Source organism: Notolabrus celidotus, chromosome 14 (assembly GCF_009762535.1).
Source record: "Notolabrus celidotus isolate fNotCel1 chromosome 14, fNotCel1.pri, whole genome shotgun sequence".
In the NCBI taxonomy this organism is placed as follows: domain Eukaryota; kingdom Metazoa; phylum Chordata; class Actinopteri; order Labriformes; family Labridae; genus Notolabrus; species Notolabrus celidotus.
The window spans coordinates 19,774,008-19,801,856 of NC_048285.1; the positions used below are offsets into that span (position 1 = coordinate 19,774,008).

General features: G+C 39.7%; 2 protein-coding genes across 5 annotated transcripts in view; one reads left to right on the top strand and one right to left on the bottom strand.

Moving 5' to 3' along the window:
* Window positions 1–1,678: 1,678 nt before the first annotated feature.
* The window catches only part of rtn2a (reticulon 2a), a 29,692-nt gene continuing 3,521 nt past the window's right edge, over window positions 1,679–27,849 (bottom strand). The window contains exons 3-14 of one of the 4 annotated variants that reach the window (XM_034700511.1): window positions 24,049–24,426; window positions 22,120–22,653; window positions 16,590–17,026; window positions 14,806–14,859; window positions 13,196–13,759; window positions 12,453–12,665; window positions 6,705–6,912; window positions 6,048–6,186; window positions 4,643–4,712; window positions 4,504–4,550; window positions 4,355–4,413; window positions 1,679–2,460 (exon numbers count right to left, since the gene is read on the bottom strand). In XM_034700511.1, coding sequence (XP_034556402.1) covers window positions 2,385–2,460; window positions 4,355–4,413; window positions 4,504–4,550; window positions 4,643–4,712; window positions 6,048–6,186; window positions 6,705–6,912; window positions 12,453–12,665; window positions 13,196–13,759; window positions 14,806–14,859; window positions 16,590–16,620 — 1,461 coding nt within the window. In that variant the 5' untranslated portion in view covers window positions 16,621–17,026; window positions 22,120–22,653; window positions 24,049–24,426 and the 3' untranslated portion in view covers window positions 1,679–2,384. Of the gene's footprint in view, window positions 2,461–4,354; window positions 4,414–4,503; window positions 4,551–4,642; window positions 4,713–6,047; window positions 6,187–6,704; window positions 6,913–10,387; window positions 10,460–12,452; window positions 12,669–13,195; window positions 13,760–14,805; window positions 14,860–16,589; window positions 17,027–22,119; window positions 22,654–24,048; window positions 24,427–27,849 lie in introns of those variants that run through there. The other 3 variants (XM_034700509.1, XM_034700510.1, XM_034700513.1) reach the window with 3 other exon arrangements.
* ppm1na (protein phosphatase, Mg2+/Mn2+ dependent, 1Na (putative)) lies at window positions 21,914–27,717 on the top strand. The gene is made up of 6 exons (XM_034700515.1): window positions 21,914–22,664; window positions 23,862–24,433; window positions 26,566–26,683; window positions 26,767–26,881; window positions 27,009–27,072; window positions 27,518–27,717. The coding sequence occupies exons 1-6, from the start codon at window positions 22,259–22,261 to the stop codon at window positions 27,548–27,550; spliced, it is 1,308 nt and encodes a 435-aa protein (XP_034556406.1). The 5' UTR covers window positions 21,914–22,258; the 3' UTR covers window positions 27,551–27,717.

The window sequence follows — 27,849 nt, forward strand, 5'->3', positions numbered from 1 at the left end:
GCTGCCACGTCTTTGTTTTGTCTTGTTTTGTTCCATTGTTGTTGTTTCTTTGTGTGTGAAAACTACTTAATAAAAAGTATTAAAAAAAAATGAAATGAAAAGGCCAACATAAAGTATGAATGTGCAAATGCTTGGCACATGTTAAAAACTGTTTTATTTGTATTATTTACAGTGAGTCTGTAGCTACTGTTTCATAGCACAAACTTGAAAGAAGCTATCTATCAAGAAGTCAATAAGGCACGTTTTCTCCTAAATGAACTAAATCTTACTTTGCTGTGGATTAAGTCTATCTTTCAACCATGCAGAAAAAACCTAGTCACTTAAACTTTGTGAGAGAGATCTACAACTGTAATTCCATAAGAGTTTGGATGCTGAGTTAATTGTTGATAAAAAAAAACAGAATTAGACGATTTTCAAATCATTGAAAGCCTATATTTAAATCTAAAAGGTGCAAAGACAACTTATCAAATGTTGCATCTGAAATATGTTCTTGTTTTATAATAAATAGATATGCTCAAATCAGTTGGTACAGGGTGATGTTTACCATTTTGTTCCATCACCTCTTCTTTTACCAATACTCTGTAAATGTTTCTGGTGTTCTGAAAGTGAAATACTGTCCCAAATATTGTTTGGGGTCTCCTTTGTCATATTTTCTGTGTCATGATGCACAAAGGTTTTCAAAAGGTGACAAGTTGGGACTGTAGGCAGGCCTGTTTAGCGCCTGCACTCTTCTACTATGGAGACATACGGTTGTAATGCATGCAGACCTAGTTTGGCATTTTCTTGCTGTTTTATGCAAGGTCTTCCCTGAAAAACAAAGTTATCTGGATGGCAAGATACTGTATGTTGTTTCAAACCTGTATATATTGTTGTGCAGTAATGGCGTCTTTCCAGTTGTATAACTTATTATTTTAGTTGTAAGGAAGACTGTGGCAGGAGCTCGGTGTGTGTTGGTGCAGCACAGGACGGCAAACATGCCATCGTGTTTGGATTTCACAGATCATGTCTGATAACATAACAGTACTTTGACTTCAGCATGCGGGCAAGTTATATTAAAAGAAGGCTTAGGAGCAGGCACACTTCAGTGAAGGCAACAGAAGCCAATATGTAAGGTAAAGTTGGAGCTGCAGAGTGTCCTGAATCATTTTATTGTTCCTAAAATTGAACTACTTACAATTCTGTATAAGATACCTTGTCGTGACACACGTTCTATCACACAGTTATCATACACATACAAATCACCATTCTGCGGAAGGCAATGGGAGAAGAAGGAAGCTGTTGTCAGCAGCCGTGAGTACTGTGAATCAGATCATGCACTATAACCTGCAGTAAGAAAGGCACCTGCTGTATTTCACTCCCACCATCCTTCACAAGGCTGGACATTTTAACAAGAAAAGCTCAGAAAGGATATTTGTGGGGGATTTCCTGGAGAATTATTTCATTTCATTATGATACATCTTGATTATTGAGGCTGTAGCAGAGGGATATATGTCTTTATCTCTGAATAAACTATTATGCTGAATCTCCCATTTACATCAATGAGTGAAAGAAAGCTGCCCCTAGTGGTGTAAGTGATGAAGTGACATCAGAAAACATGACAAGCAAAAACATGAAAAATGGATAAATCGTGTGATTTCTAGTGAGTGTCTGTGTGGGTGAGAAGAAACAGAAAATGATGGAAAACAAAGAAGAAATGTGACTTTAATTGCTTGATGGTTCATTTTCATTTCATGTTGCAAGCTGTTTATCAGGAGTCACACACACACACATACACCCACACACACATAGACACTCTTACTTGCATACACACGCATAAACTGTCATGAGAAATGAATATGCATTCAGAAAAAAGACATGTGGTGACACATGCAACAGTAGTTATCAGTTTTATGCTGCCATGAATAATGACGACCCCTGTTTTTGTCACCTTAACAACCCACTCCCATTGTCTCAGGTGAGTAGTAGCCGGTGTGGAAACTTTCTATTCCTGGTCATAGTACCTCATTTGGACTACAGCTTTCCACTATCTAAGACACTTCTTGAGTCATTTTTACACATTAAAACAGTGAATACTTCCAAGACTACGACGCGCTGCATCTTTGCATCTCTGACATCAGCAGCGAGAGTCCCGTTCAGGATTTAAACACCTTGATTCATTTTTAAACCAAACCCCAACCTCTTACCCCACATCTTAGATACAGTTAGAGTATAAAGTACCATGCTTTATCTTCGTCATTGTCCATTTAAGTAACCTCCCTTCCCTTCCCATTCTCAGTCTCTGGAGCTCCGTTCAGTGGAGCTCTGAGCACAGACTGCTGGGTAAGACATCTGAGTGACAGTCTGTGACTCTGGGAGCTTTTCTTTAAGTTCTTGTCCATCAGTGTTTACTGGGCATTGGGTTTGGCGCCACCAGGAGTTGGGTCTGGAGGAGGGCCACCACCCTGAGCAAGTCTTTGAAAGCTGTGGAGGGGAAATAGAATAATTATCTCTCATGCCAGTTAACAAATTTAGTCCCTCTACTTACATTTTCAGCATCTTTATGCCTGCCAACCTTCAGGTGTAAAAGTCCAGTTGATAGTGGAAATGAGCAGATAACAAGTTTTCATGGCCAAAATTAACAGCAAACATTTAAGTTTATGACTATTGCATGTAAAGAAAATCCTGACCATTTTAGCGTGAATTAGTGGGTTATAAACTTCTTAATGGTTTGCTTTTTTTAAAATGTGGCTGCTTAAAACATGTTTAACAAACCTGATGATTAAATTGAAAAGCATATCAAGACCCTTTATTAAGTCTTATTGACTCAACCATTCTGTCATTACTTAGCTATTTGTGTAACATTATAAAGATTAAAACTAATTTAGTTTGCCCTTGTTCATAGTTTATCTGTGGGAGTATTGGCATAGAAGGTTAAAAAATATATACACTGTGTATCTCTATATATATATTTGTACTTTTAAAATAACTAACAACACATTATGGAGCTATCCAATCCAAAGTGAGAACAGTGGCTGCTATGAAGGTTATTCAATCTTTAAAAATGCACTTGTTAGCAGTGCCTTTGTTTATTAATGAATAAAAGTACTAATAAAATACACATAACTTGAAGATTAATCTTTTAATCTTGATTTCATTGCTATTCTAAGTAATATTTTACTAAACTTTAACATCAGTCTATCCTTACTGATGTTAATGTTAAGTAAAATATTACTTACTGGTAAGAAAACTGAGATAAAGGATCTCAGGAAAGCAACATCAGTATCTTCTAAATATTTATTTCAAATCACAGCTGAAAACAGGGAGAATAAAAACTAATTCTGGCTGTCTCATGAAGGCAGTTTGGTGTATTTTAGCCAGAGACTCATCTTCTTTATGAAATCAACCATATGATTGGTTAGCTAGTTCTTTTATCATTCATGTATATATGTCCTACCATTTTTGTCTACATGTACATTTTCTCTTTTCTCATGCCACTGCTATCGGCAGGTTGTAAATATGAAAAAAGGCATGTTCCCATAATGCACCTAAAGGCTTATTCACCTCATAAAGTCTTAACTTGTACTGAACAATCTTCTCTACAGCCTTGCAGTCGGTATGCTACAACATATTCAATTGAAATCAGCAAGTCTTATCGAAAGGTTTTATCCATGATGCTACATTTATTTTTAATTTACCTTTATTAACTTTTCTTTTATGCACTCATTGTTTTTAATTGTTTTACTGATTTTTTATTGCTGTAATTGCTTTTAGTAGTTTCTCTTTTACTCTTTAACTCAGCTGTTCCTCTCAAATTGTGTTGCTAGTTCAATATGTCTCCCCCTCATGCTTTGAGTATTATTGTGGGTTTTTATGATGTAAAGCACTTTGTAACGTCTGTTTTGATAAGTGCAATATAAATACATTTTATTATTATTGTTATCATTATTGTTTTAAATGTTCCTGCCCTATCAAACTAAAGCAGCTCATCATAGTGCTGGGGATCTTTTCTTAAGAGCTCTGTTCCTTTAAGTAGCTTATCTTCTAAACAAGTGCTTGTTTCCCTTTCTTATTAGATTGTAAATGTGCTGCAGAATTGTTAATGATCTATAACTGTTCTGTATGTAAAAATTTGTCAACACAACTGGACATGTGAGCAGCATAAAGGCATGTTTTGTGTTCAAGAAAGGGTGTCCTCCCTCTACTCGGCTCTAGTCAGAGTCACATAGGTAGGCACTAACATACTTGCAGATGCAAATAAGGGTTGGTCGGGGAACAGAGCCTTTACCAAACGCTCTACTGTATTAACTAGAGGCACAAGACACCAGTACATGTGTGATAATGACAACACTGAGCCAGAAGGTGGCGCCATACTCACGTGTCCTTGATGTTGTCAATTTGAGCCTGGATCTTTGCAATGTAGCTGTCCACCTGCTCCTGTGGAGCCACAAAATAAGACATGTTAATATTTAAGTTTATGGAATTTGACACAAAGCAGAAGTTCAGGAATTAAATAGGAGGTGTTACCTGGCGCTGTCGGTAGAAAAGTGGCAGAGAGAAGACAGCAATCACACCTGGGAAAGAAAGAAGGAAAAGTAAAGAAGTTAGCCGCCAATCAGTCTGTTCACAGATCCTATATTTCCAGCAGTGATAGTCTAGTCCTTACTGATGATGAGCAGAGTAAGGCCATTGCACAGGTCTCCCAGGAACGTCACAAGGTACATTAGAACCAGGAGCTGAGACAAAAGAGACAGAGGCAAGTGAACACCAACAGAAAGGTTGTGGAACTCTACTTAATTTCATTGTCACAGAAAGTAGTAAATCATTTAGTCTTGCGTCATTTCCAATACTGTGGATATGTATTACATGACTCCAGTCTAATGTTCCCTGTGATTAAGAAAAAGCAGAGCTCCAAGTCTGAGGCTCCAAATATGGGTGTCAGTGTTTCCCCTTATATCCCACAGTGTCACAGCTCCTGGTCTGGGGATCCAGTGTTGCCCTGATATGGGACACCCCTGTCTCGGATGAAAAGAGACTCCAGCTGATCCCGGGTGTCTCCGCGCGTACCTCCTCTCTCTGTGCCATGTCACATACCGGCCAGGTCAGGGTTGAGGTTGGGTGGTGCTGGGATTTAGGGGGCTTGGTTAGCTCTGTCTGACTCACCATTTACTGTAAATGTGTTAAGACTGTCTGCTCACAAACTGCTGCTGTTCATTACTTCATTATCATTATTGAATTTAATGCTTTTGATGGCTTGGTGGGAAAAAAGTTTGTAGGTATATTTCAGAAAAAGAACTGAAAGAACTTTACATAACTTTAAAAGAAGTCTAAAAATTGTGCTATGTCAAGTATTTTGTCAGTTATTTTAATGTATTATCAGATTTTTCTTCATTTTAGCCAGTAGAGGAAACGTACAGTTTTGGATTAGTGTTTTATTGATGATGACTGTTTTGTATTTACCAGTTTATTAACATGTCGACACCTATTAGACATGCTATGTTACTGCTGTGCTATTTTCAACTAGAGTAAGCTATCTTATGAATGAGCTTCTATCTATCTATCTATCTATCTATCTATCTATCTATCTATCTATCTATCTATCTATCTATCTATCTATCTATCTATCTATCTATCTCACATTAAAGTGAGAGGAGAGCTTGATTTTTTACGCATGATCACAAAAACAAATCAGTCATTGAGGCTGACAGTTGCCTTCAGTGATTTTACCCTGATTTAAGAGTCGTCTCAGCTCTCAGCATAATGAGACAGACGGTTGGCATGGGGATGTCATCTTCATGACGGTAGGAAGATGATGGATGAAAGAGCAAAATAAAGTAACTAGAGATGGACTGATGCCTGGGTTAATTAGGAGCAGAGGTTCTGGACACAGTGAAGCAAATCTGAGAACAGGTCATTAAGACAGTGAATGCGAGGCTGAGCAGCAAGCGCGCACGCCACACACACACACACACACACACACACACACGCACACACACACGCACACGCACGCACACGCACACACACACACACACACACACGAATCCAGAAGGACAAATTTAATTATAGCTCACCTTGAGAGACTCAAAGACGTTTCCAACAAAAAAAAGTTTCCTCAGCGAGTCTACTGCAGATACAGCCAGGACAATGGCTGTCTGCATGTAGCGGTCAGCGTCCTCTCCACTGAAACTGATGTCCAGGTCCAAGTAAGTCCTTAGAGGAAATGAGATGATGAGGAGAGTTTTCATGAAATAATAAAATTTAAAGACACAGTAAATCATGTTCATTGGCAGCAGTCCTTCAGATATAAACGCCCCTTCAGACTTTGCAGATTTAAGACAGATCTTCAGTTTGCTACTTATGCAGGATAACTGGACAAACAAACAACCTAAGAGCGCATGCTAAATATAGTTTTATAGTATGCTCTGTATAAATACACTGACAGCATGTTTCTTATTAATACAAGTGCTATATTTGCAACAACTGAACCCCTTGAACCCAAATATAAACCCAGCTTTGCTAATAGAAACATCATTTAAATAAACAGCCATTATTAGATTATATCACTGGCTGTAAGCACAGTAAACAAAATGTCATTTTGCATGCTTGTTTTAGAGGAAATGTGCTCTGTGACTATATTGCACTCCTTCTATATTTTTTAAGAGAGGTGAAAGAAAAGGTGAAAAAAAGAGAAATAAAAATGCTTGATGATTGAAATAATAGCCTCTTACTTGAAGGGGTGTTCCCCATCACCCCAGCTGAGGATGAAGAGGATTTGGTAGTAGAGTCTCACTGAGATGGTGAAGCACATCACAGCCAAACAGACTGTGGAGACCACAGTGATGATGCTGAGCTGGAACAGGGACAGCAGGCCCACCACTAACCCTGTGAGCACCATGCCTGTCCGCTCCGTCTCTTTCCAGTAGATCAGGTCCATCACTGAAAACAAAAGAAGGGAAAGGTCAAGATAAGAAGGTGACAAAACAAGATGAAGAAGGGAGAAGTGGATTTGATGTAAGCAAAACAAGGGAAAGGATGAAGAGATAAAGTATAGAGAGGAAAATAAAAAGGGGGGTTGATGAGACAGTATAGAATGATGATCAGGCATAAAGTTGACCTACTGATGGTGCTGTATTAATCTCAGAATGCTGAGGTCAGATTTCTTTGAAAATCATAAACTGACCAAGTTCATCAATTTTCAAACAAGAGGTCCTCTAGCTGCACACAGCCGATGACACTGTGATTCATTGTATGCTTCTTGGTTATTCTCAGAGCGGCTGCAGCAACATTACCCAGCCACCAGCTCTGTGCACGACCAAAGGCTTTATCATTTTTGAGGAGCAGATTCAGGAGGGGAAAAGTGTCAGGAAGATATATTACTGCAGACACTGGGAGAAGAAGAGAAGCCGAAGACATGAAGAAGAGAGAGGTTTCCAAAGTCTTGCATGAGAGGACACGCAGCAGCAGCAGAAGCAGAGAGGACACGTCATGCTCCGGCTCGGGCTAAATTTAGCCCTCCGATGAGAGAGGGAGGCAGCGGTCAAACAGAATTTAAATGCAGCATTTCACAGCACCTGCTGGTACACGTCAGGCCGTCAGCAGGGCCTTTTCCACACCCTGTTGGTGTCCCTTACTGTTTCCCAGCAACAGCTGCGATGGAGCCTGATGCGGCCAAAAATTCATGTTCGCAAGAGTAGAGAAAAGTGTCGCTATACTTGATAACTTTACTTAGCAATTTAACACCTTCACAAATGAAAACATAATATAGAACTTAAAAAACAATGAGTGTACAAAGCCCATAGTGAAATCAGTGTTTTAGCTCATCATACAGGGACATGCTAAGCCCAAGCATAACAATAAAGGGAGGCCTCTTTGAATAGAGTGTACAGACAGCAGATGGATTATTTATAAGCATCACTGCACACAATTAATACCCATGATGCCCCTGGAATGCACCTGTCCACCATATTTGTTTGTGTGGCAGTCATTCTGGGACAGAGTTACTAACAATGGAAATGTACAGTCACTGATGTGCTGCTGGTGCAGCTATGGAGCAGAAGTGATGTAAGAAGTGAGACATCCACCACAACAGTAATCATTTGCTCCTTCATCCAGAAGAGATTCCAGAGTGCATAGCTAAGCCTTGAAGGTCTTTGCTTTCTTGCCCAAAGTCACATGCAGGATAAAAGATGAAAAGACTGATAACACTCCCTAATACATCTACAGAGAGCATCTGTTAGCTAAGCCTAGCCTTAAGACAGGAAACAGGGGGAACAGCTAGCATGATTCTATTATAAGTAGAGATGTCCTGATCTGTTTTTTGGCTCCTAATCCCGATCTGATGTTTTTAATATTGAGTATCCGCCGATACTGAGTCCTGATCCAATACTTGTATTCGTGTTAGATAATAGAGCTGCACACTATTTTGATTGGTTTACAAAAAAATCTAAAGTAAACAAATTAACTTAAGTTGTGTTTAGCCAATTTGGTTAAACTTAGTCCTGCTAGTATTGTTGTAAAACCAAGCGGCAACCTCCGGTTTAAAAATATGAGTCCAATGCGGAAGTGCTAAAAACTGCAGTTCATCGAGGATCCGCTTGAGGCTGGCTCCGGAAGTACCGGAAACTACATACACATGAATTCAAAAAAGACGATCTTTACAGCAGAAATAAACATGTTTACAGCCTGGTACAAAAGACGAGTGTAGTCTGGATAGCTAATTTCTCGATTGGCACACACTGTAGGGGAGGTGAATTTTTTTCAAACGTAGCAATTTTGAAGATATTGAGATTACGAGTCTTCCAATGAGAGGCACAGCTGACTTGATTGACAGGCGGGAACACTGTAGCTGTTGGCTTGGAGGCTTAAAGCCCGCCTCTTTATGTCACACTGGCTCGACAGCAGCAATATGACTGCTGTAGACGATTGGCCTTAAAACAGCGCTTCAGAAACAGATGGGTGACGTCACGGATACTACATCCATATTTTATACAGTCTATGTGTAAAACTTGTATTATATAAAAAAAATGGGATTTCCTTTGTTAAAAAGTTCCAAAATTCTACTACCAGCACATTTAAAGCGCTGCATATTGTATCCATTTTGTATATTAGTTAATCAGGACAAGTATAAAATGATGGTGAGTTACGTTTCTTAGTTTGACCCAGTGACCTTTAAGAGTCTCCACTAGTTGCTCTACAGAGACTCATTTTTACGATTGTTGTACAGAAAAAAATATTCGATAACATGTCAGAGTGCTTTGACAGTAGAGATTGTGGGTTTAGCGTATCTTTTTCAGATAGAAGACAGAGAAAACGGTGTGAAGTGGAGCAGTTTTTCATGGGGTCCAAAATCCCTGGTGGCAACTTTGGAGCTAGGCTGACTTATTTCCCATGCGTGTGGTCTTTCTGCTAAGCTAGGCTAGTTTCACACTTTACCTTTATGTGAGAGTGTGGTATCAATCTTCTCCTCTAACTCTCAGCAAGAAACTACAAAAGGCATTCCAAAAATGTTGAACTAGTCCTTAAAACTCTACACAGCCATCACACACATGTCATAAACAGGCGTTATCTGAAACTTGTGAGAGAGAATATGAATATTTTCATTCTGATCATTTTGAATAGTTGGTTTAAATAAACATGATAGCCCTTGAGTGTCCTTTGGGGGGAAATTAACACTTTTAACAACCAGCAGGAGTGATCTCACTGTTTCTAACTTGCCGGTTTAAAAATGCACATCAAGGAAGTAATTAAATGACAACTAACCAAAAAGAGCCTAAATCACTGGGCTCATTTACACTTAATGTTAACCCGGCCTGGCATCCTCTCACTTTAAATCATCATCATGTATGTCCAGGAAAGTCTGAAATGTCTCTGCTCATGCCAGCTCTTCAGTCTAAAGAGGAAGCAGTTAAATGTAGCAGAGCTCTGCTGCCAAAGTTATTACACACTACAACAGCTATCAGTTATTAGCATACCACAACAGGACATTTTCCACTCATTTGAATGACCCAGCAAAATTTACATCATAGCTTCTGATACAAAGTCCACCCTGCTCTGTGTGAAGAGCTCATGAGATAAAAGCCTGACTCTCCTCTAAATCAATGAAGCTGCTTTCTCTAGAGACTCTGCTTGTGAAATGATCAAAGAGAAGCAAGAAATCTGCTCGATTTCAACCTTCAGTCCGCTGATAGTCCAGATTTCTCAACAAAAGACCAAAGTATCTCAGCTCGACAGATAAGAAGTGTCTTCATGCTTCAATCTACTGCTCCCCTCTGCCTCCTTTCTTTTCAACAAACTCAAACACAGCTCTTTGCAGTAGGAAGGAATCAGCTAACAACTGTGAGTGAATACAACAGCATTATCTGCATAGGTAAACTCAAATAATCCCCTTTTTGCTCTAAGTCCAAGGTCTCACCTTTACTGGCCATTTTGGTTGCAGCTCCCAGTGTTTCCTCTCACATACAGACTCTTCCCCGCTGTGCTCCCCTCACCCCTCTGAGCTGTTTTTGGCCACCCCCCTGCTCGCTCAGCAGTCCAAAGGCCTGACAGCCCAAAATAATCTTGTTCACAGCACCGCCCACCACGGTACAAAGACCCCAAGAGCTTCACACAAATGAGCTGATGACAGAATAGATGATTTACAACATTTACAGAATTACTACAACTTCATAAAAACAAAAGTTCATGTTGAAGCTGAATGATTCATTTGATGTATTCCACCATGCACTCAGATGTAAGGCTGTGCTTCTATTCATGCCCTGTCTAACACCTGAAACAGGAGAACCAGGGTTTCTTTTCTGTTATGTCACCACATGGAACAGTGCGACCAGTTCTTGTAATATATAGACGAGTGGCTTGATTCCATACTTTTTCTAGTTACGTTGCTAAAAATAAAGCTTATGTTATCATTAAAAGAACTTTAAAGAAGAAATGCGAAAGCAACTATTATAGACCAAATTGTTATTTTCCATGTTTCCCTGATTATTATAACACCTAGTTTGCCAGTAGAACTCCAGAGCTGTGAAAAACAACCTTGTGTTTAAAGCTCCTGTGAAGAACTTTCAATTTGTGTTGCTTTTGGCGCACCATGTGGTCAAAGCCTTATCTCATTGCTGATTTATCATATATATATATGAAAGTCTGCTTTTTAAACAAGAAATCTTGTCCTACTTCCTGTTAACAGTCAAATGTATCAATAAATGTCAATATTTTATATGGGAAATGTAAATAAAGTCTGTTTTTGCAACAAGCTGTGAAACTCCTCGTCTGACACTGACTCCTCACAGCCGTAACAGACTTTAAAACTAGTTATAGAAATGATCAGTGTTGTCGATTGTGGTCTTGTTTGCTTTTGTTGGTCAAAAAAGGGACACCAGTAATACTTTCCGTTTGATTCATAAATAGTTAAAAACTATAGGAGCTTTAATCTAATATTAAACTGAGCATCTGATCTGTAATTATAACCTTAAAGACATTAGGATGAAGCTGGTATTAGAACAAAGCACAAATTCCTTGCCTTCCTCAACAAGTAGGGTTTGGTGTTATGTTAAATGTTCTGATAGTGCTGTTATGATACATAAGTTTTAATCACCATGGTGGGAATCCACTTTTTTCTACATTCTTCACAAAACACAGTTTCTTCTTTTACCAAAACAGGCTTTACAATCTCTACAAAATCAGCAGTACAAGAACTTCAGCACATTACAAAACGTCACATCTGACTGCAAATCAAATCCCGGCAGTAGATATTTGACTTTTCTCTTAATGCTGTGCTACACTCACACATTAGTCGCCAATAAAGCAATGAGGTTAAGTTTGCAAGGCCTTAAAAGTAGATAATCAAACCAGATGAAACATGATGCCCCAATGGAAGCATGTGGGCTATTTATTCAGGACACCCTAAACTCTGTCATCAACCTGACCACACATTCATCAGTGTGAGGGTGTGCTGCCCCCCCACATCCACTAAAATAAGACAGAGCTCTACTCTGACTGGAGGTCCACTTAAAATACCAGCAAGCCATAAGACTAGACGTTATCTCTCTGCCTCTCACTCATTCTCTATTTTTCTGCGCCTCGCTGCACAAAAACACTCTGCATTGATCTGTCTCTTTTTCTGCTAGTGGCAAAGAGTGATTCATTCTGACATCAGCACTGATGGCATGCAAGACCAAAAAGTCAGCCAGAAACGTTCTCCCCATCATTAGCTTCATCATCCCCTAAATTCTGAGAGAAGGTTACTATGGAGACACAGTGAACAGCCAGGAGTCCATGGGGTCCGTCTATCTTTGTCCGCCTGCTGCTGAAGGTCCATGCTAATAGCGAAATCTGATATTGTCTTTATTTGAAGAATCGATAAACCGGCAGGGTAGAAGCATCTTACTCAGCAACAAGACAGAGACACAGAAGGGAGGGGGAGGGGTTTGAGGAGAGGGGTCAGAGGAGTGATAACTTTAAAGATACAGGTATGAATGTTTTACCTGCTATGTGTGTGCATACTGTCGGCTCCTCTGATAGGCTAAGTGCTGAAAACCAGTGATCGCTGACCAGCTGTTCCTGAGAACTTAGACCGATGGCAGCTTGCGATGAAGTCGCCAGACCTCGGGGTCGCACGGATGTGAGCAGCTTTACTGAAATGGTTTCCCTGGAGATGGGAGACTCTGACTCTGGGGTTGAGGATGCTGCTTCTGCTGCTGCTGGGAAACAAGAGATGAAGTCACCATGATGATGGCAACACCGCCTTGACGCACACACTTTGCTTGTAGTCTTTGTTGGGAAACGATGGGCTGCTTATAAAAGGTAAAAATGTCCTAATATATGTGATAAAGAAGAAGATATGGACAATCTGATAATATGATTTACAAATATCTTGACGTATCAAAATCTCTAGGGGCTTTCATTGGAAAAACACTCCCTGACATCTTCCCATCATTTACATTTAGTCATGTGACTACATAATGTCTGCCTTCATGCCAAATCAAATCAAGTCAGCCTAAAGGTAAGACATTTAAGGCCGTCATGAATACGAACATGTGACCATTTTCTGGTATAGCATGGTTTTATACTTGTGCCAGCAGAGAGTGAGGTCGAAAAAGGAAGAAATATCCATGCAAAGAAACAGAAGAATGAACAATCACAGTAATTGGAGAAGCGAAAAACTAGATCAAGAAATCATGTAAATAGTCTCCTCAAACAACACAAAAAACCAACCCTCCAACCTCACCCTGAAGTGTCCGTGAGGGACTCTGATCCTGTGATGACTGAGACCGAGAAGAAACAAGGACAGTCTGGGTCTGACTGCTCATAGTCTCCTCTCTTTGGACTCTCTCCTGAGTTTCTTGTTCAAGATTCTGGGTCGAGGGCTGGATTGTAATAGTCCCAGTTTGGCTTTGCAGCTCCCTCCTTGCTGTTGCCCTCTCCTGCTCTCTCCTTTCCTCCTCTTCTTCTTGATTGAGGAAGGCTTGAGGGTCCCAGTCCACGTCGGGAGAGTCCAACAGTGTTTCCAGGGTGTCTGTGCGGATCAGAGGAGTGCGACTCCCACGTGAGCCGGCCCTGCGTCGGTCACGGAAGTGTCGCGAGGCTCCCACCGCTTCGGGCTCGGCGATGGCGATGTAAGAGAAAGTCAGTTCGAAGGAGTGCTGCCGCGGCGTGCCCCAGATGGAGGGAGATGAGGCCAATCCGTCCTCATCATCTGGATCTCCACTCCCTCCTTCATCATCATCATCGTCATCATCAGACCATTCCCTGGCTGTTTGCAGCTCGCAGAGCTCCGACTCCTCGTTTCCACCTGAATGGAGACAAACAGAGCAATGTTGTCATCCCAGAACTCCCAATTACAGAAACACTGCTTCCAACAGTGTGTGTACTAGTTCTGTGTCAAACAAGGGGAGTTATCTAGCTTGCAATAAATAGATATGTCAGATGAAAGCAGCTAGGTGTGTCTCTTGATGATGTCAGGTAAAAAGGAGTGTCACTTCCACAGTGAATGAAACCCTCTTTGATGAGTGAATAAACACTTTGCCTTCCAAAAATGTTCTCTTTTTTTTAAAACGTGGATCCTCAGTGGGAGTGTTTCTCAGGGTTAAAGAGGCTTTCAGGTGTTTTCTTCAAGTGTTAGTTCAAAAGAGAGGCTTCAGACAGCAGGAATCACTTTTTAATGGAAATGTTACCTGATAGAATCTGTCAGTGGATAGACAGTCCAATACAAATATAATTACCAGTTTATAAGATGAGCTGCTTTTTCCATTTCTGCTGCACCTCTCTTTCTCGAACTGAAGTTGTTGACAGTTTTTGACATTACCATTGTTCAAATCCGTCTGATTGTCTTAAAAATCATTTTTAATTACCTGTTATTGTTGATAATAGTCACAGTTACCAAAGTAACATAATTACCCGGCTTCAAATCTCCTTTTAACTTTATCTTCAACATCCCTGGACCATTTCTCTATCACTGGATTTAACAAGAGGAATGAAAATGCTCATTTAATCAACCACTTTGTGTCATGGTCTATGTACTAAATTGAGTTGTCTCTTTAAAGAAAAAAAAACATGTATCAAATGAACAAGAGAAACATTGTTGGACACATCATATTCTCTTGTTTCTGTCCTTTCCCCCTCCACATTGCCTACATAAAACTACTCTTTTTTAAATGTAAACACTACTGTTTCATCTGTTTTCTTGGTTTTCTATGAGCTTTTAAATGTCTTTTGAGTGTGGTTTTCATATAAACCATACCCTGGCTTCTACCATGCTTTCTATTTTTTTATGCGCTTCATACTTTGTATTCTTGTGTGAAACAAACAATCTTAACTAAACTAGACAAGCTTCATTACCATCAGTGCATGGGGGTGTAGAGTCCGGAGTGGACGCCACGGAGCCATATTCCTCTGGAAGAAAACAAAATATGACATTATTCTATAAAAGAACATGCAATAGAAAAGCGTTACTGGAAATATGAGTGTTTTGTTGCTGTTTTAACATGCAGTTAAATAATCTCACATTAAATCACCTGTAAGGATTTTTTAACTGGTTATGGAACCAACTGAATTTAATACTGACCCCTCTTTTTGCCCAACAAAAGAAAACCAGCGCATTGGCGACAAGATGGATTCTTTCAAAATAGTTACTTATAACGTCTGAAACCGCTGCTGTAGGGTAGGTGCCAGGGGAAGTGATTAACCGTATGCAGCAGAAACAGACTTTGTTTAAACTTTTCAAGGCAAAGATTCTTGATGAGTGCTATGTTTGATTGTTAAAATAAAAAAGTTGGAATATTTGGTTAATAGCGCCACTTAAAAGGTACAGTGTGTAGAATTTAGGGGGACAAACTTGGTAGAAATAGAATATAATAATCATTAGTATGTTTAAAGTTGTTAACGTATAATGAGCCTTTATAGCTACATAGGAGCGGGTCCCCTTCCATGGAGGCTGCCATCTTGCATGGCCATGTTTCTACAGTAGCACAGAATGGAAAAACTCATAACATATGCAATTCTGTATTTAGTGAGTGGTCGGATAAAGAAGAAGAAGATCAGAAGAAGAAGAAGAGAGTGGTTGTTGTGTGCTAAATAATTTGTATTCATAGGAGATATTGATGGTAGAAACTTGACTAATGGAGGATCATACTTATCATGCATCACAGCAGCTTCTTGTCTTTAAAGGCAAGAGCTGCTAACAACAACGAGGGATGAGCAAGGGAGCGTTTCAATCCAGAATCTGATTGCTAGTTGGTTATTTCTACACACTGTACCTTTAACATGTATAGGACTTAATCAGCAAAGAGATATGCTGCTCTGCTTTGTCAATTATTGACACATACAGAAAGTTCCTCATTGGAGCTTTAATAGAACAATGCCTTGCAAAATATCTAGTGTAGATATACAAACATAGACTGACAGAGTAACTACAATGAGCTGTGCTATATCTGTTTGAATTTGATTTCACTTTACAAGACTGATAGTTAAGCTAGTTGAGAAACATGCTGAAAAAGAAAAATGCTGCTCTATGTAACACTACATGTAAATCAACATCAGACATAGTAATCCATTTGCATACTGCAGGTCAACGGCTACAGACTTATATCCTTTCAGAGCTGAACTGGCAGCACTAAAGGCCTTCACTACATTAGATAGCCAGCATGACATTAGCTAATAAATCCCCCAGGCAGTGCAAACAGAGCAGCATATCCTCTGTATAAACACCTTCAACTCTTCAAAATACACTTTTGATTGAATGAAGCGGGTATAATCTGAACTTTATGACAAGTAAGTCATATAAATAAAGGCATAACAGAAGCTCTATTTGAGAAATAACTTGCATTCTTTTAAAGCAGAGCCTTCTTGCACACGGCCACATGAGCATGTATGAATCAATAGGAGCAGAGCAACAGAATATGTCTTCCTTTCTGCACTGCATCCGTCCACTCAGCCATGTGTTTATTAAAGGTACGAGCATGAGAGAGGAATGGAGAGTAAGCAGAAAGGGGAGGGAGGGTTTGAGCTAGCACATATGATGCTTTGCTTACAGCAGTTAGCAAGCAAAGATGCTGAACTAGAATATGTTAAAGTGAGATATTGAATAAATACAGGTGAAAGAGGCAGAACAAAAGCAGACTCACGGCAGTGGGAGAATCCTAAAACCTGGCCCATGCTCCATCAAGGCATCGCTGGGCCCATCCAGTCTGGAAGCCCCCCCCCTCCTCCCCGCTTCCTCCTCTGCTGCCGGCTCTTACGTCCTGTAGATATGCTCTCTCTCTCTCTTCCCTTTTCTCCTCCTCCTCCTTCTGTTTCTTGGTCCTCTGTACAGCAGCTTCCTCTCTCTCCTGCCTCCAGTTCCGTCACTCAGCAGCCCCGCCCTGCCTGCCTCCCTCCACCATCCTCCCTCCTCCCTTCATCTCCTCCTCTGGCATGGCTATGGCTGCAGGGGTTGTAATACAGCAAAGAGACAGCAGCATGGGAGCGTGTGTCCCTGCGCCTGTCTGAGTCTGCTGTCATTTCCCATTCACAGCTTCTGTGTGTCTCTTCCTCCCTCGTCATGTGATTTCATCTCAGGATCCTATAGGGGGAGGCAGGAGGAGAGGGAGTAACAAGTCATTAATAATAAATAACTTAACATATACGAACATGAAGTGAGGAGATGCTAAAGCTCAACTGAAGTCATAAGCACAGCAGCCTGTAAGGTTTATAGGCTTTATTATATTTTAGTAATATAGTATATTGTATATAATATAGTAACTACATTTTACAAAGAAGAAATTTGAGCTGCAGCAACTGTTGCCATATCAGAAATTAATAATGCAAGCTGAAAAATAAATGATGAACATGATGACTTGAAGCTTTTCTGTGACAAGAACTGAGGCCTGTTCTACAGTGAAAAGCAGGGGGCAGCAGTGTGTCGCTGTAACTGAAGAAGAAGCATGAGGCATGGCAAAACGGTTAGAGGAAGAGGGGGAAAAGAAGAATAGAGAGAGGGATGCCAAAAATAAGGTAACAATGAAAACACAGCATAACAGAATTAAAGCAGGCAGTATCAATAACTGATAAAGAAGAGATTAAACAGACTTATTACATAATATTTATCTAAAAAACAGTTCAATAAACCTTTAAATCAGGACATTTAAACTTAAGATAGAAAGATGAATAAAAACAGTAGGAGAAGGAAAACAGAGAGGACTAAATGGCAACCATTACTGGTCTTGCAACAAAAATAAATAAACCCCACCTCTCTAATTAAAAGCCTTTGTCGTCATAGGTCACATTACGCTTCAGGTTGCACAGAAAAAGCTCATGTAAATCCAAGTTAATTATACACCGTAGCTTTACATACCAATTAATTTGCCCACAAGAGTGGCATGATATTTGAATACCACATACACTAAAATTAATTTGCAAGACAAAGCCTGTAACACACAATACAATAAGACTGCAGTATTGTTGTACTCGAGTCCAAGACTTGAGTTTGACAGAACTAGTAACTTGACTGACTTGTGCGCTGATGACCTGGAGTTGAACTTGGACTTAAGAGTTGACTGTATTTGGCTCTGAATGACAGAGAGGAGGACTGGGACTAATGACTATTTTATTGTTTTTGTTTGATTTTTTCTGCTCAGTTTTGAAAATGGTCTGACATGCGTGTTAACCTGCATGCGTCATGTGCTGACTTTTTTAGACACAGTTTCAGCCAGGAAGCTGAAAGGGCAACTCAGGTAAGAAGAACTTGGCTCAGACACCCAGTCTTTTTTGGCAACTTGGACTTAAACACTAAAACTGGACTTGGTTTGGTGACACGACAATAACACTGAGCCCTTTTCAATAACAGTTTTGTCATTCAACCAAGTAGATAGCAGGCCACTGGTTATGTGTGGTCCATAACTGCTCTCATCTCTGGTTTCACAGTGCATCACATTAAATCCATGCTTATTAATTCTTATTCACCCATTCAGTGCATAAGCTGCTATAAATCTGTTAGCCATAGCACATCAAAGGGAATTATGGCAACTGCTGATGCTAATAATACTAATAATACTAATAATAATAATAATAATAATAATAATAATAATAATAATAATAATAATAATACATTTTATTTATAAAAGCGCTTTAAAAGATTCTCCAAGCGCTTTACAGGAAAATAAGATAAAATTATACAATAGAAAAGCAAAGGAAAACTGCAAAAAAAAAAGCAAAGAAGAGCAGGGCAGCAAAATAAAAACAAAACAAGAAAAAAAACCAATCAATTATAGTTTAAAAGCCTTTGTAAAAAGGTGTGTTTTGAGTCCGGATTTGAATTTGGTGAGTGAGGGAGAGAATCTGAGGTGTTGGGGGAGAGACTTCCAGAGGGTGGGGGCAGCGACAGAGAAGGCCCTGTCCCCCCAGGTTCGGTGCTTGGGTTTGGTGAGAGGGTTGAGGAGGTTGGCGTTGGTGGAGCGGAGGTTGCGGGAGGGATTATATGGCTGCAGAAGGTCGGTGAGGTAGGAGGGAGCTAGACTGTGGAGGGCTTTATAGGTGATGAGGAGGATCTTGTACTGAATTCTTGAGGGGATGGGAAGCCAATGGAGGTTCTGGAGGACTGGGGTGATGGGGTCTCTGGAGCGGGAGTGAGTGAGGAGGCGTGCAGCTGAGTTTTGTATGTATTGTAATTTGTTGAGGAGGGTGTTGGGTGTACCGTAGAGGATGCTATTGCAGTAATCGAGTCTTGAGGTGATGAAGGCGTGGATGAGAGTTTCAGCTGCAGTGAAGGAAAGGGAGGGGCGGAGACGGGCGATGTTTTTGAGGTGGAAGAAAGCGTTTTTTGAAATATTGTTCATGTGTTGTTGAAAGTTGAGTGACTGATCAAAAGTGATGAAATAACTGAGTTGTTTTAAAACAATAAAAATAACTTATTAAAACATGAAGGCCCTTTTCACATGTATAATGTTGCCCTCCACTGAAAAAAATCTGGAAACAGGCAGCACATAGTAATGACTGATGCTTGGTTCTTAAAATCAGATTTGAGCAATGAAGTTCACAAAGTTTTTAACTTAAATCAAAGGGGATAAAGATGTAAGTAACCCTAAACAAAACTGAATTTGACTCAGAAATATTTGGCTTTAAAATAGTTTACAGATTGCAAATACATGACAAAAGAGGTTACTCTTAGATAGGTTGTTATTTGTCATTGACAGCCTTTTGGTGATGTGTTTTGGTCATCTGACTAGATCTTTCCAAATCATCAGCTAATATTTATCTTCCATTTTACAGTGTTTTTAGAGTCATAGGCTCAGGGTTAAAGATGCTACATCCTTCAAAAAGAAATCTCCAAATAAATATGTAGGCTCACAAACAGCTTCATTTAATTTTGAAACCATCACATTTAAATAAGCACGTCTATACTCATGTTGTGTTGTCAGTAGTTTATCAAATCAAAAAGGTCTCAGAGCATCCTGCTCTCTGTGTTATCCTGTTTACTACGTGCGTGCTTCTTCCTGCCCATATCAATAAAGGTAAACAAACACTCACTTTACCTGAACCACTGCCCACAGAGAGCAACATCAGCTGTTAAAAGGTTTAACCCCACTTATAGCCGGATAAGTATCACAACCTCAAGAGTTCCTACATGTAAACCAGGTCAGGAGCTCCGAAATACCAAGTAGTTAATGAGATTAAGACACACAGCTGTCATGAAGAAACATCATGGGATCCTCACGTCACATGCTAAATCATGGTGACGTAAAACACAACTGTGGATGTCAAGTTTGGAAGCTGGATGATGACAGCAACAAGAAATCTCATTACCTTTAGCAACTTTTCTGGAGTTCTCAACCATATCACATGATGTTTCCAATGAGGTGGATATCAAAACAAGATGTGATTAAGTAATTAATAACTGTTTTAAAGGTCCCTCTGAAATTAAAAAACAGCTTTAGTTTTTTCAAGCTCCTTGAGATGAGATAAAATGAGATAAGATTGTATAATCCTTTATTTGTGTTACTGCAGAAAAGTGGAAAGTGCAAACATAACAATACAGAGCATGTAAAGATAGTACCTATTAAATTATTAGTATTTAAAAGTAAATCAGTACATCCTAGGAAAATTATTTATAAAACTAAGAAGTAGATTTACAGTTAATCAAACTGCAATGAAGCCTCTTAAACAATTTACCTGATTCAGCAAATTTTCAGAAAAAAGTGGGCCCCAAAATTGCTTCAGAATTGAGAGAGTTTGGATTATCAGACATGATTCATTTGGTTTAAGATTTAGGGAAATACCATTGAGCACTTGATGTAACTTCAACCCTGAAACAGGTTGTTCAGTGAGCAGACACAGTCAGATAAAATTGAAAGTAAAGAAGAAGAAGAAGCTCTAAACTTGAGCCTTGAGGGATTCTTTATTCAAAGGTAGCAGATGATGATAACAGATCCTGGTCCTGAGAAGGTTCTTTTGCTAAAACAAGAGCAGAAACATTCAAAGTGGGACCATCTTTGATCCTCACGTGTTTAAAGAAAAGTTAAGGAATTAGAGTGATAAGTGCAATGCTGACCTTAAGCAGGGCAGGTTGTGGTGCATGCCATATCTTCAAAAACTAGGATACAGGCCTACAGTTGCTTTTCTCAAGAGTGACTTAGCTGTGTTATTTCATTGTGTTTTCACAACTGCATTTTTAAAACTGGAAGTGAAAGTGTCCACTTTAAAACAATAACTGTTTTTGAAGTTTATTTTTAGGTTTTTATGACTTTATTTAGAGAGGACAGTGGATAGAGTAGGAAACTGGGGAGAGAGAGTGGCCAGTGATATGCATTGAAGGGCTGCAGGTGGGAACTGACCCCCGTCCACCCGCGTAAAAAAGTACAGCCTCTGTACAACATTGTGAATTAAGGAGATTATGAGGCAAAAACTAGGAGTAACAGTATAATGTAAAGGGGAAAAAAGGTGGGATTTTTATGTGGTATGTTGGAATACTACAAAACAGCTAATAAAAAAACTAGACACTACTTTGTTTTGTTTAATACTTTTCAGATGTTAAGATTAAGTCTGGGCCCATATTTGAATTGTATACATTAAGAGAATATTTGTATCTATCCCACAATGCTACACAGTCCCTTACCAATGCATCAGAAATTAGTAGTATTGTTTCCATGGTCTTTTTGATTGCCCAGCCTGGTAAAATTCTATGTGACAATTAAAAGACTGAGGAAGTTGCTCCAATTAGTTTCTAATTTCAGACATTATCTCCATACACACATGCAAGACTGATTATAACACCCTTGAGTGTTGTGTAAAATGTCTTGCTTGTAATCCCACCTGTGTGCAGACACAGGTCAAGTGGGCTGCTTCGTAGGCTAGGTGATTATCAAGCAGTGTTACACAGACGGAGGGAGGGAGGGAGGGAGGGAGGGAGGGAGAGAGGGAGGGTGGGAGAGATAAATCAACAGAAATAGACAGGCCAATAGGAGCGCAGGGATAATACTGGACGGGTAAAGAAGAGACGGAGGGCAAAATAGACACCAAAACAGATTGACACAGTGACAAGGACATCCTGGTCATATAGTAGAGAAACTAAGAAAGGAAAGAGCAAGAATACAAACATGGACTTGATCATTTTTTACAGTAAACTCATTCAGTGTTTCATTTGAGAGGATAATCTCCATTTGAAGTTACTTTTCTGTTTACCTGCTTGAGAAGCCTCAACCTATCTGTTGCCCTGGACCTGCTGAGGAAAACACAGGGCCGGAGGAGGGGTGCCAGGAGAAGACGTGCTGCTGCTGCTGCCAGGCCAAAGAGGAAGCTCCAGACGAGAATCCGCGGGGTGATGAGGACAGCAAGACGTGCCAGCAATGTGGAGGTGCCATCCTTCCTCCGTCAGCTGGTCAAAGAGACTGAGAGGGTGGTCACCTTCTTCTTCAAAGGGGGACCCAGGGAAACGGAAAACGGGGAGGAGGACGGCTTTGATGAGGACAACTCCATGCCTAGCCCGTACCTGGACCGCCCCATCTTGGAGAAGCATGTGTCAGAAGGGGGGTCCCAATCGGGGTTGAACTATGCTGTGGCAAGCATGCAGGGCTGGAGGGCTCAGATGGAGGATGCCCACGCCTGCATGCCCCAGCTGAGAGGAGAGCTGTCAGATTGGGGGTACTTTGCTGTTTTTGATGGACATGCAGGGACCACTGTGGCACAGTACTGCTCCAGAAACCTCCTGGATCACATCTTGGCAACAGGTACGGAAGAAAACATTAACAACTAACGAGATGAATCTCATTAATTAAGATAATTGAAATTCTTTCCTCTAGTACTGAAAACTAGTTTTGTTGTTTGTTTTGTGAAGGATGTGGTTCTAATTGTTTAATCACATTCAGCTTAAGCGCACTTACTGCAAGTAGTTTAAGACAACAGAATAAATCTGGTGTAATATGATACAAGGTGGAGCTCAAGTCATTTGACAAAGTTATTATTCAAACAAATACAATGTAGACAATATGACAAACTGAAGAGCAATGCAAAGTGACAATAATACACTAAAAGGAGAACTGAGCAGAACTGTTACATACATGAAAAATACTTCAGACAGAGTCCTCCAAAGTAGCTGCTGAAAAGCAGATTAATAACAACTAAAATAATAGAGCTCTAAATGTAGGATTACCATAGCAGAGGTTATCAAGATTGATGAAAGAGATCAAGAAAATGTATATTTCATTTGTGCCATATTTCAACCAAGATTCTTAATGTTATGATATTTTCTTCTTTACAGCAAAAATAGCGAAGCTAGTTCAGGGATCAATCAGGACTGGTACAAAAAACTGGTGCTGACATTAATCCAGATGCCAAGTTTCATAAAACATGAAGTGCTTTGACCTCATCCAACCTTTGTATGGATGTGTGTTGCGTTATTAACAATTGCACAAATCAGGCTCTGTATTGTATTCTAAACTGACGTTACACTGCCCATTCTCACATATGAAGCGAGTGTATGTCTTCTTTGTAGTGGAAATAAAAAGTCAAGAAACAAATCTGATTTCCAGATATTACAAGCAAAAAGAGGCCTGAGTTGCTTGCATTGAGCAAAAATATCTACCAACGGTGAAAGCTAATTTTACTTATTGAGTTTCTTGAAATAAGACATTACTCTCATAAAAAATAACTTCAGTATATTCTGCTAGCGGCCTTGGTTGACATTTTTACTAATTAGAAGCATTTCAGAACAAATTTGTCTCTTAACATCTTGAATTGAGATGTTTACATGGACTTGTGGACTTTTTGGTTTAAGTGATTTCCATGGGCCTGATTGTGACTTATCTGATACAGTTGGGACTCCATGTTTTATGGTTTCTGGGTCAATGTGTGATGCCCTTGGAGTCAATGCTGGAAACTACAAAGAATGGTGTAAAAACCAAATGTTTCCTCACAATTTCCCACAGGTGTGGTCAAAGCCAGCGCGGACCCCGATCAGGTGAAGGAGGGTATCCGTGAAAGCTTCTTGGACATTGATACCCACATGCACAAACTAGCTCGCCAGGACAACTGGGACCGCAGTGGCTCCACCGCGGCAGCTGTCATGATCTCGTCCAGTCACATTTACTTTATCAACTGTGGGGACTCTCGTACCTTGCTCTGCCGTAACGGCCAGGTGGTCTTCTACACTGAGGACCACAAGCCATTCAACCCCAGAGAAAAGGAGCGCATCCAGAACGCTGGAGGCTCTGTGACCCTGCAGAGAGTCAACGGCTCGCTGGCGGTTTCCAGAGCATTGGGGGACTTTGACTTTAAGGAGGTCGACTGGAGGCCTCAGACAGAGCAGCTGGTGTCCCCAGAGCCGGAGGTGTACGAGCTGGAGAGGACGCCTGAAGACGAGTTCCTCATTCTCGCATGTGATGGTGTTTGGGATGCCATCGGTAATGAGGAACTGTGTGCTTTTGTGCGGAGTCGCCTGCAGGTGTGTGATGACCTGAGAGAGATCTGCACCCAGGTCATCGACCTCTGTCTCTATAAGGTGAGGAGTCCAAAACAGAATAAAAACAAGGGGCATGAAACAATAAGAAAATCAAAGGCTAGACCCTTACATAGAAACTCATTAACCTTTGGATAGTTGGTGAATGGTTGAGAATGAATGATAAGTAATCATTCCACATGAAGAATCAGTGCAACTGCATGCAGCTACCACTACTTAGCTTCTCTGCTACTTCTAAATTGGTATCTGAGTTTCAGTACCAAAAGAAACATTTCACGTTTTACTTAAATCATAAAAATGGTTCTCAATCAGGTCAAAACTAGAAACAAACAAATCAATCAAACCCTTGAAGACTTTGACACATGTGCATCACACATCAGTCACTGCCACAAAATCCTTCAGCCTAAACCCATCAATCCTGACACTAACTAACAGGCTCTACGAAGCCATTCTTTAATTTATGTTTCAAACTTTCATGTGAATTATGTGCTTCTCTGAGAAGTTTAGGATGAAAACCAAGAATGAGGTTCTAAAATAAAAAGCTTTTAAGTACATTCCATGAATATTCAAAGACAGAGAACAGCCTTTAATTCTTTTGTGAGAACATTTTGCTCAACACATAAGCTGTGTCTCATTAGGGATATTTTTTAGCTGGAGTCAAACATTTCAGTGGTATTTCTGAATTTTTAAGTAATGATCTAATCGTTCATGTTTACAAAGGGCACAGCAACTCATTATTGTTAATACAACTTCTTAATTGATCAACTTAACAGCCCAATAACTGCATGTACTAAGTGTTATCACCCAGTATCTATTTGTCTGTACTCAAAATACAGGGTTACTCCAGGTCAAACAGTATCAGAGCAGTTGGATTTATGAATGGGAATCTTTATGTTAAGCAGGCTGTGTTGTGGACAGGTGTAAACTATGTGCAGGGTCTCTGCTTGGAGGAATTACACCCACGTTGTTACGCAAGTAGCTTTCTCCTGCAGGTCGTCTTAATGCTTGTTAGTAACTGCTTGCTTGAACAGTGACGAGCAAACCCTATAAATAGCTGTATTAAGGCATGCAGGGATATAGGATAGCAGGGGAGAAATGCTACTCATAGCTCGGATTAAGACTGAATGTGAGTCTGGTGACGGCAACTCAGTGTTACCACTCCATACATACCAGCTCAGAGGCTTTATCCTGGCCAAGATGAGCTGCTATTTATTTCACCTAAAAAGGCTTACTGCTGGAAGACTGCATGTACCAGTACACACTTAGCCCCTCTGATGTCATAACCAACAAGCTGGTTGAAGACTAGCAGGGACTTCAAAATATAGCCTGGCTGATATTAGATTTTCAAAGCTGGAATATAGATTAAACTTTGGGTTAAACAACATATCAGCCAACAATGTGTTTATTTATATTTTTATAAAACATCTAAAAATTAACTGTGGCAGAGATTGCTTTCCCCTAAATGATCTCCTTTTTGCTTTTCTAAACTGCAGAATCTGTCACTTCTCAGCTAACAAATACACCTTCGCTAGTATACATCAGCTTTCCCAAGTCTTCCATCTAGCTCTTCTTCATGTGTGTGGTTTTCTAAAACCATTGGGCACTATGAATAGGTAACATAACCTTAACAAAACTGAAAAGGACAATACTGTAGCATAAAGGAAAGTTAAAATATAGGACGAACTGCAACATACATCTTAACTTGACCTTAATGTTTTGTTAGTTTCTTTGTCAACAGATCTAATCAAAGTGATTTTTAGAAGACAGACATGTTAGGATCCTAAACTGGATTAAATGTAGTTGTACATTTGTTTGAACATACTTCATAATATTGAAGATATACTATAACAAATTGTTGTACTTTAGATTTCAAAAGCCAACGTGGTCACAAACAAGCATGCTACAGTTATTAGCACTGATTTATAATAAAGCAGATTTAATAATACTGCTTCAGGTGCACTATATTTTGCATAGTGAAATATACTGCAGATTACAGCAGAATGTTAAAAAGGTTATTATAACAAGGTACAGTCAGTAAAACAAATGTAAAATGGAGACCTCAATATGATCATCTGGGGGGTTTTTGAGGAGAGCTATAACGTATTATAAAATAGAAACACCCTGCTGCATTCTTTGTCCCTCTCTTACAATCTGCACTCTGTCTCCCCCTGCAGGGCAGCTTGGATAACATCAGCATCATCATTGTCTGCCTTCCTGGCTGCCCCCAGGTGTCACAAGAGGCACTGCAGCAGGAGGCCAAGTTAGAACAACAGATTGATTTGAAAGTGGAAGGTGATTTAAGAGTTACTTCAAAATCCAACAAACCGTCTGACTAGTTTTAAATCCCTGATTTATAACAGTATTTTCCTTCACAGAGATTATCCAGGCGATGAGGTCCAGAGATGAAGACCCAGATCTTTTGTATGTGATCAAAAATTTGGCTGCAGAAGAGATGCCAGGGCTGCCACCAGGGGGAGGCATCACCAGCAAGTCAGTCTGAGCAGTTTTACTCTCCTAAGGGAAATTTAAGAGCATTTTAGGGGATTTGAATAATCCCTTAATCCCCACCAAAAAATAATCCTTTTGTCATAACACTGGTGTCTCTCTCTCTTTGCAGGCGAGACTGTATCATCTCTGCGTATCAGAAACACGTCATGGCTCTCAGATCTCAGGAGCCCATGGTGAGATAAGTAACATGACACTAAATTATGATGTCATTGAATAACAGCAAAAATGCCATTCTAACATTATTCAACATCTTACAGTAGTAGGCCTATTTATTAATTTTTTTAAGTGTGCACAAATGTATTATTTCATATCATTATTCTTTTTTTATGAACTAACCTTTGGACAATGAAACATTGGAAAATAGAAAAAAACATACAATTATTTGAGGCCATGTGATTCAATATTTGAATGTCTTGCTTTGACTGACTATTTGTAAAAAAAAAAAATGTACTGAGTCCAATTTAATCAACGAATCATTTAAAGAAATGACAGATTATTTCATATTGTAGATAATAGAACAAAGAGCATTCACTGAAATTGTTAAAACTGGTAAAGTCCTTCTGTAAGTGGCTGCTTATCATAAACTAAAACTACTGTTATTGTCTTGTGGCATTTCAGGACATCGAAGGATCGTCAGAGGAGTCAAACTAAACCTATCACTACGGCAACAAAATAATCATCCGCCACATCATTTTCTTGGAGAGCAGCTTTATCAAGACACTTGATTACTAAGATGAGCATTTATTTTATGATTCTTTGTATGACATTTTCTCTTAAAGTGTTTGCTTTTCAGCTAATTAAAGTGAAGTTCAAATCCATGCCCGTTGTGTTGTATTTTTGTAATATTGAATTTTCTATGGGGGGTTGTGTGCCAATAATACTCAGCTAAACAGTATCTTGGGACACAGATGTATCGTATTACTGCTCAGACTAGCGGCTATGTTAGGCAG

What these genes read in the sequence shown, in the direction of transcription:
- ppm1na (XM_034700515.1), top strand. Translation starts at nt 22,259, where the DNA reads ATGAGGACAGCAAGACGTGCCAGCAATGTGGAGGTGCCATCCTTCCTC. An exon ending in GGGGGAGGCATCACCAGCAA is followed by an intron (nt 26,882 to 27,008) that starts GTCAGTCTGAGC and finishes CTCTCTTTGCAG; the next exon opens with GCGAGACTGTATCATCTCTG. An exon ending in TCAGATCTCAGGAGCCCATG is followed by an intron (nt 27,073 to 27,517) that starts GTGAGATAAGTA and finishes GTGGCATTTCAG; the next exon opens with GACATCGAAGGATCGTCAGA.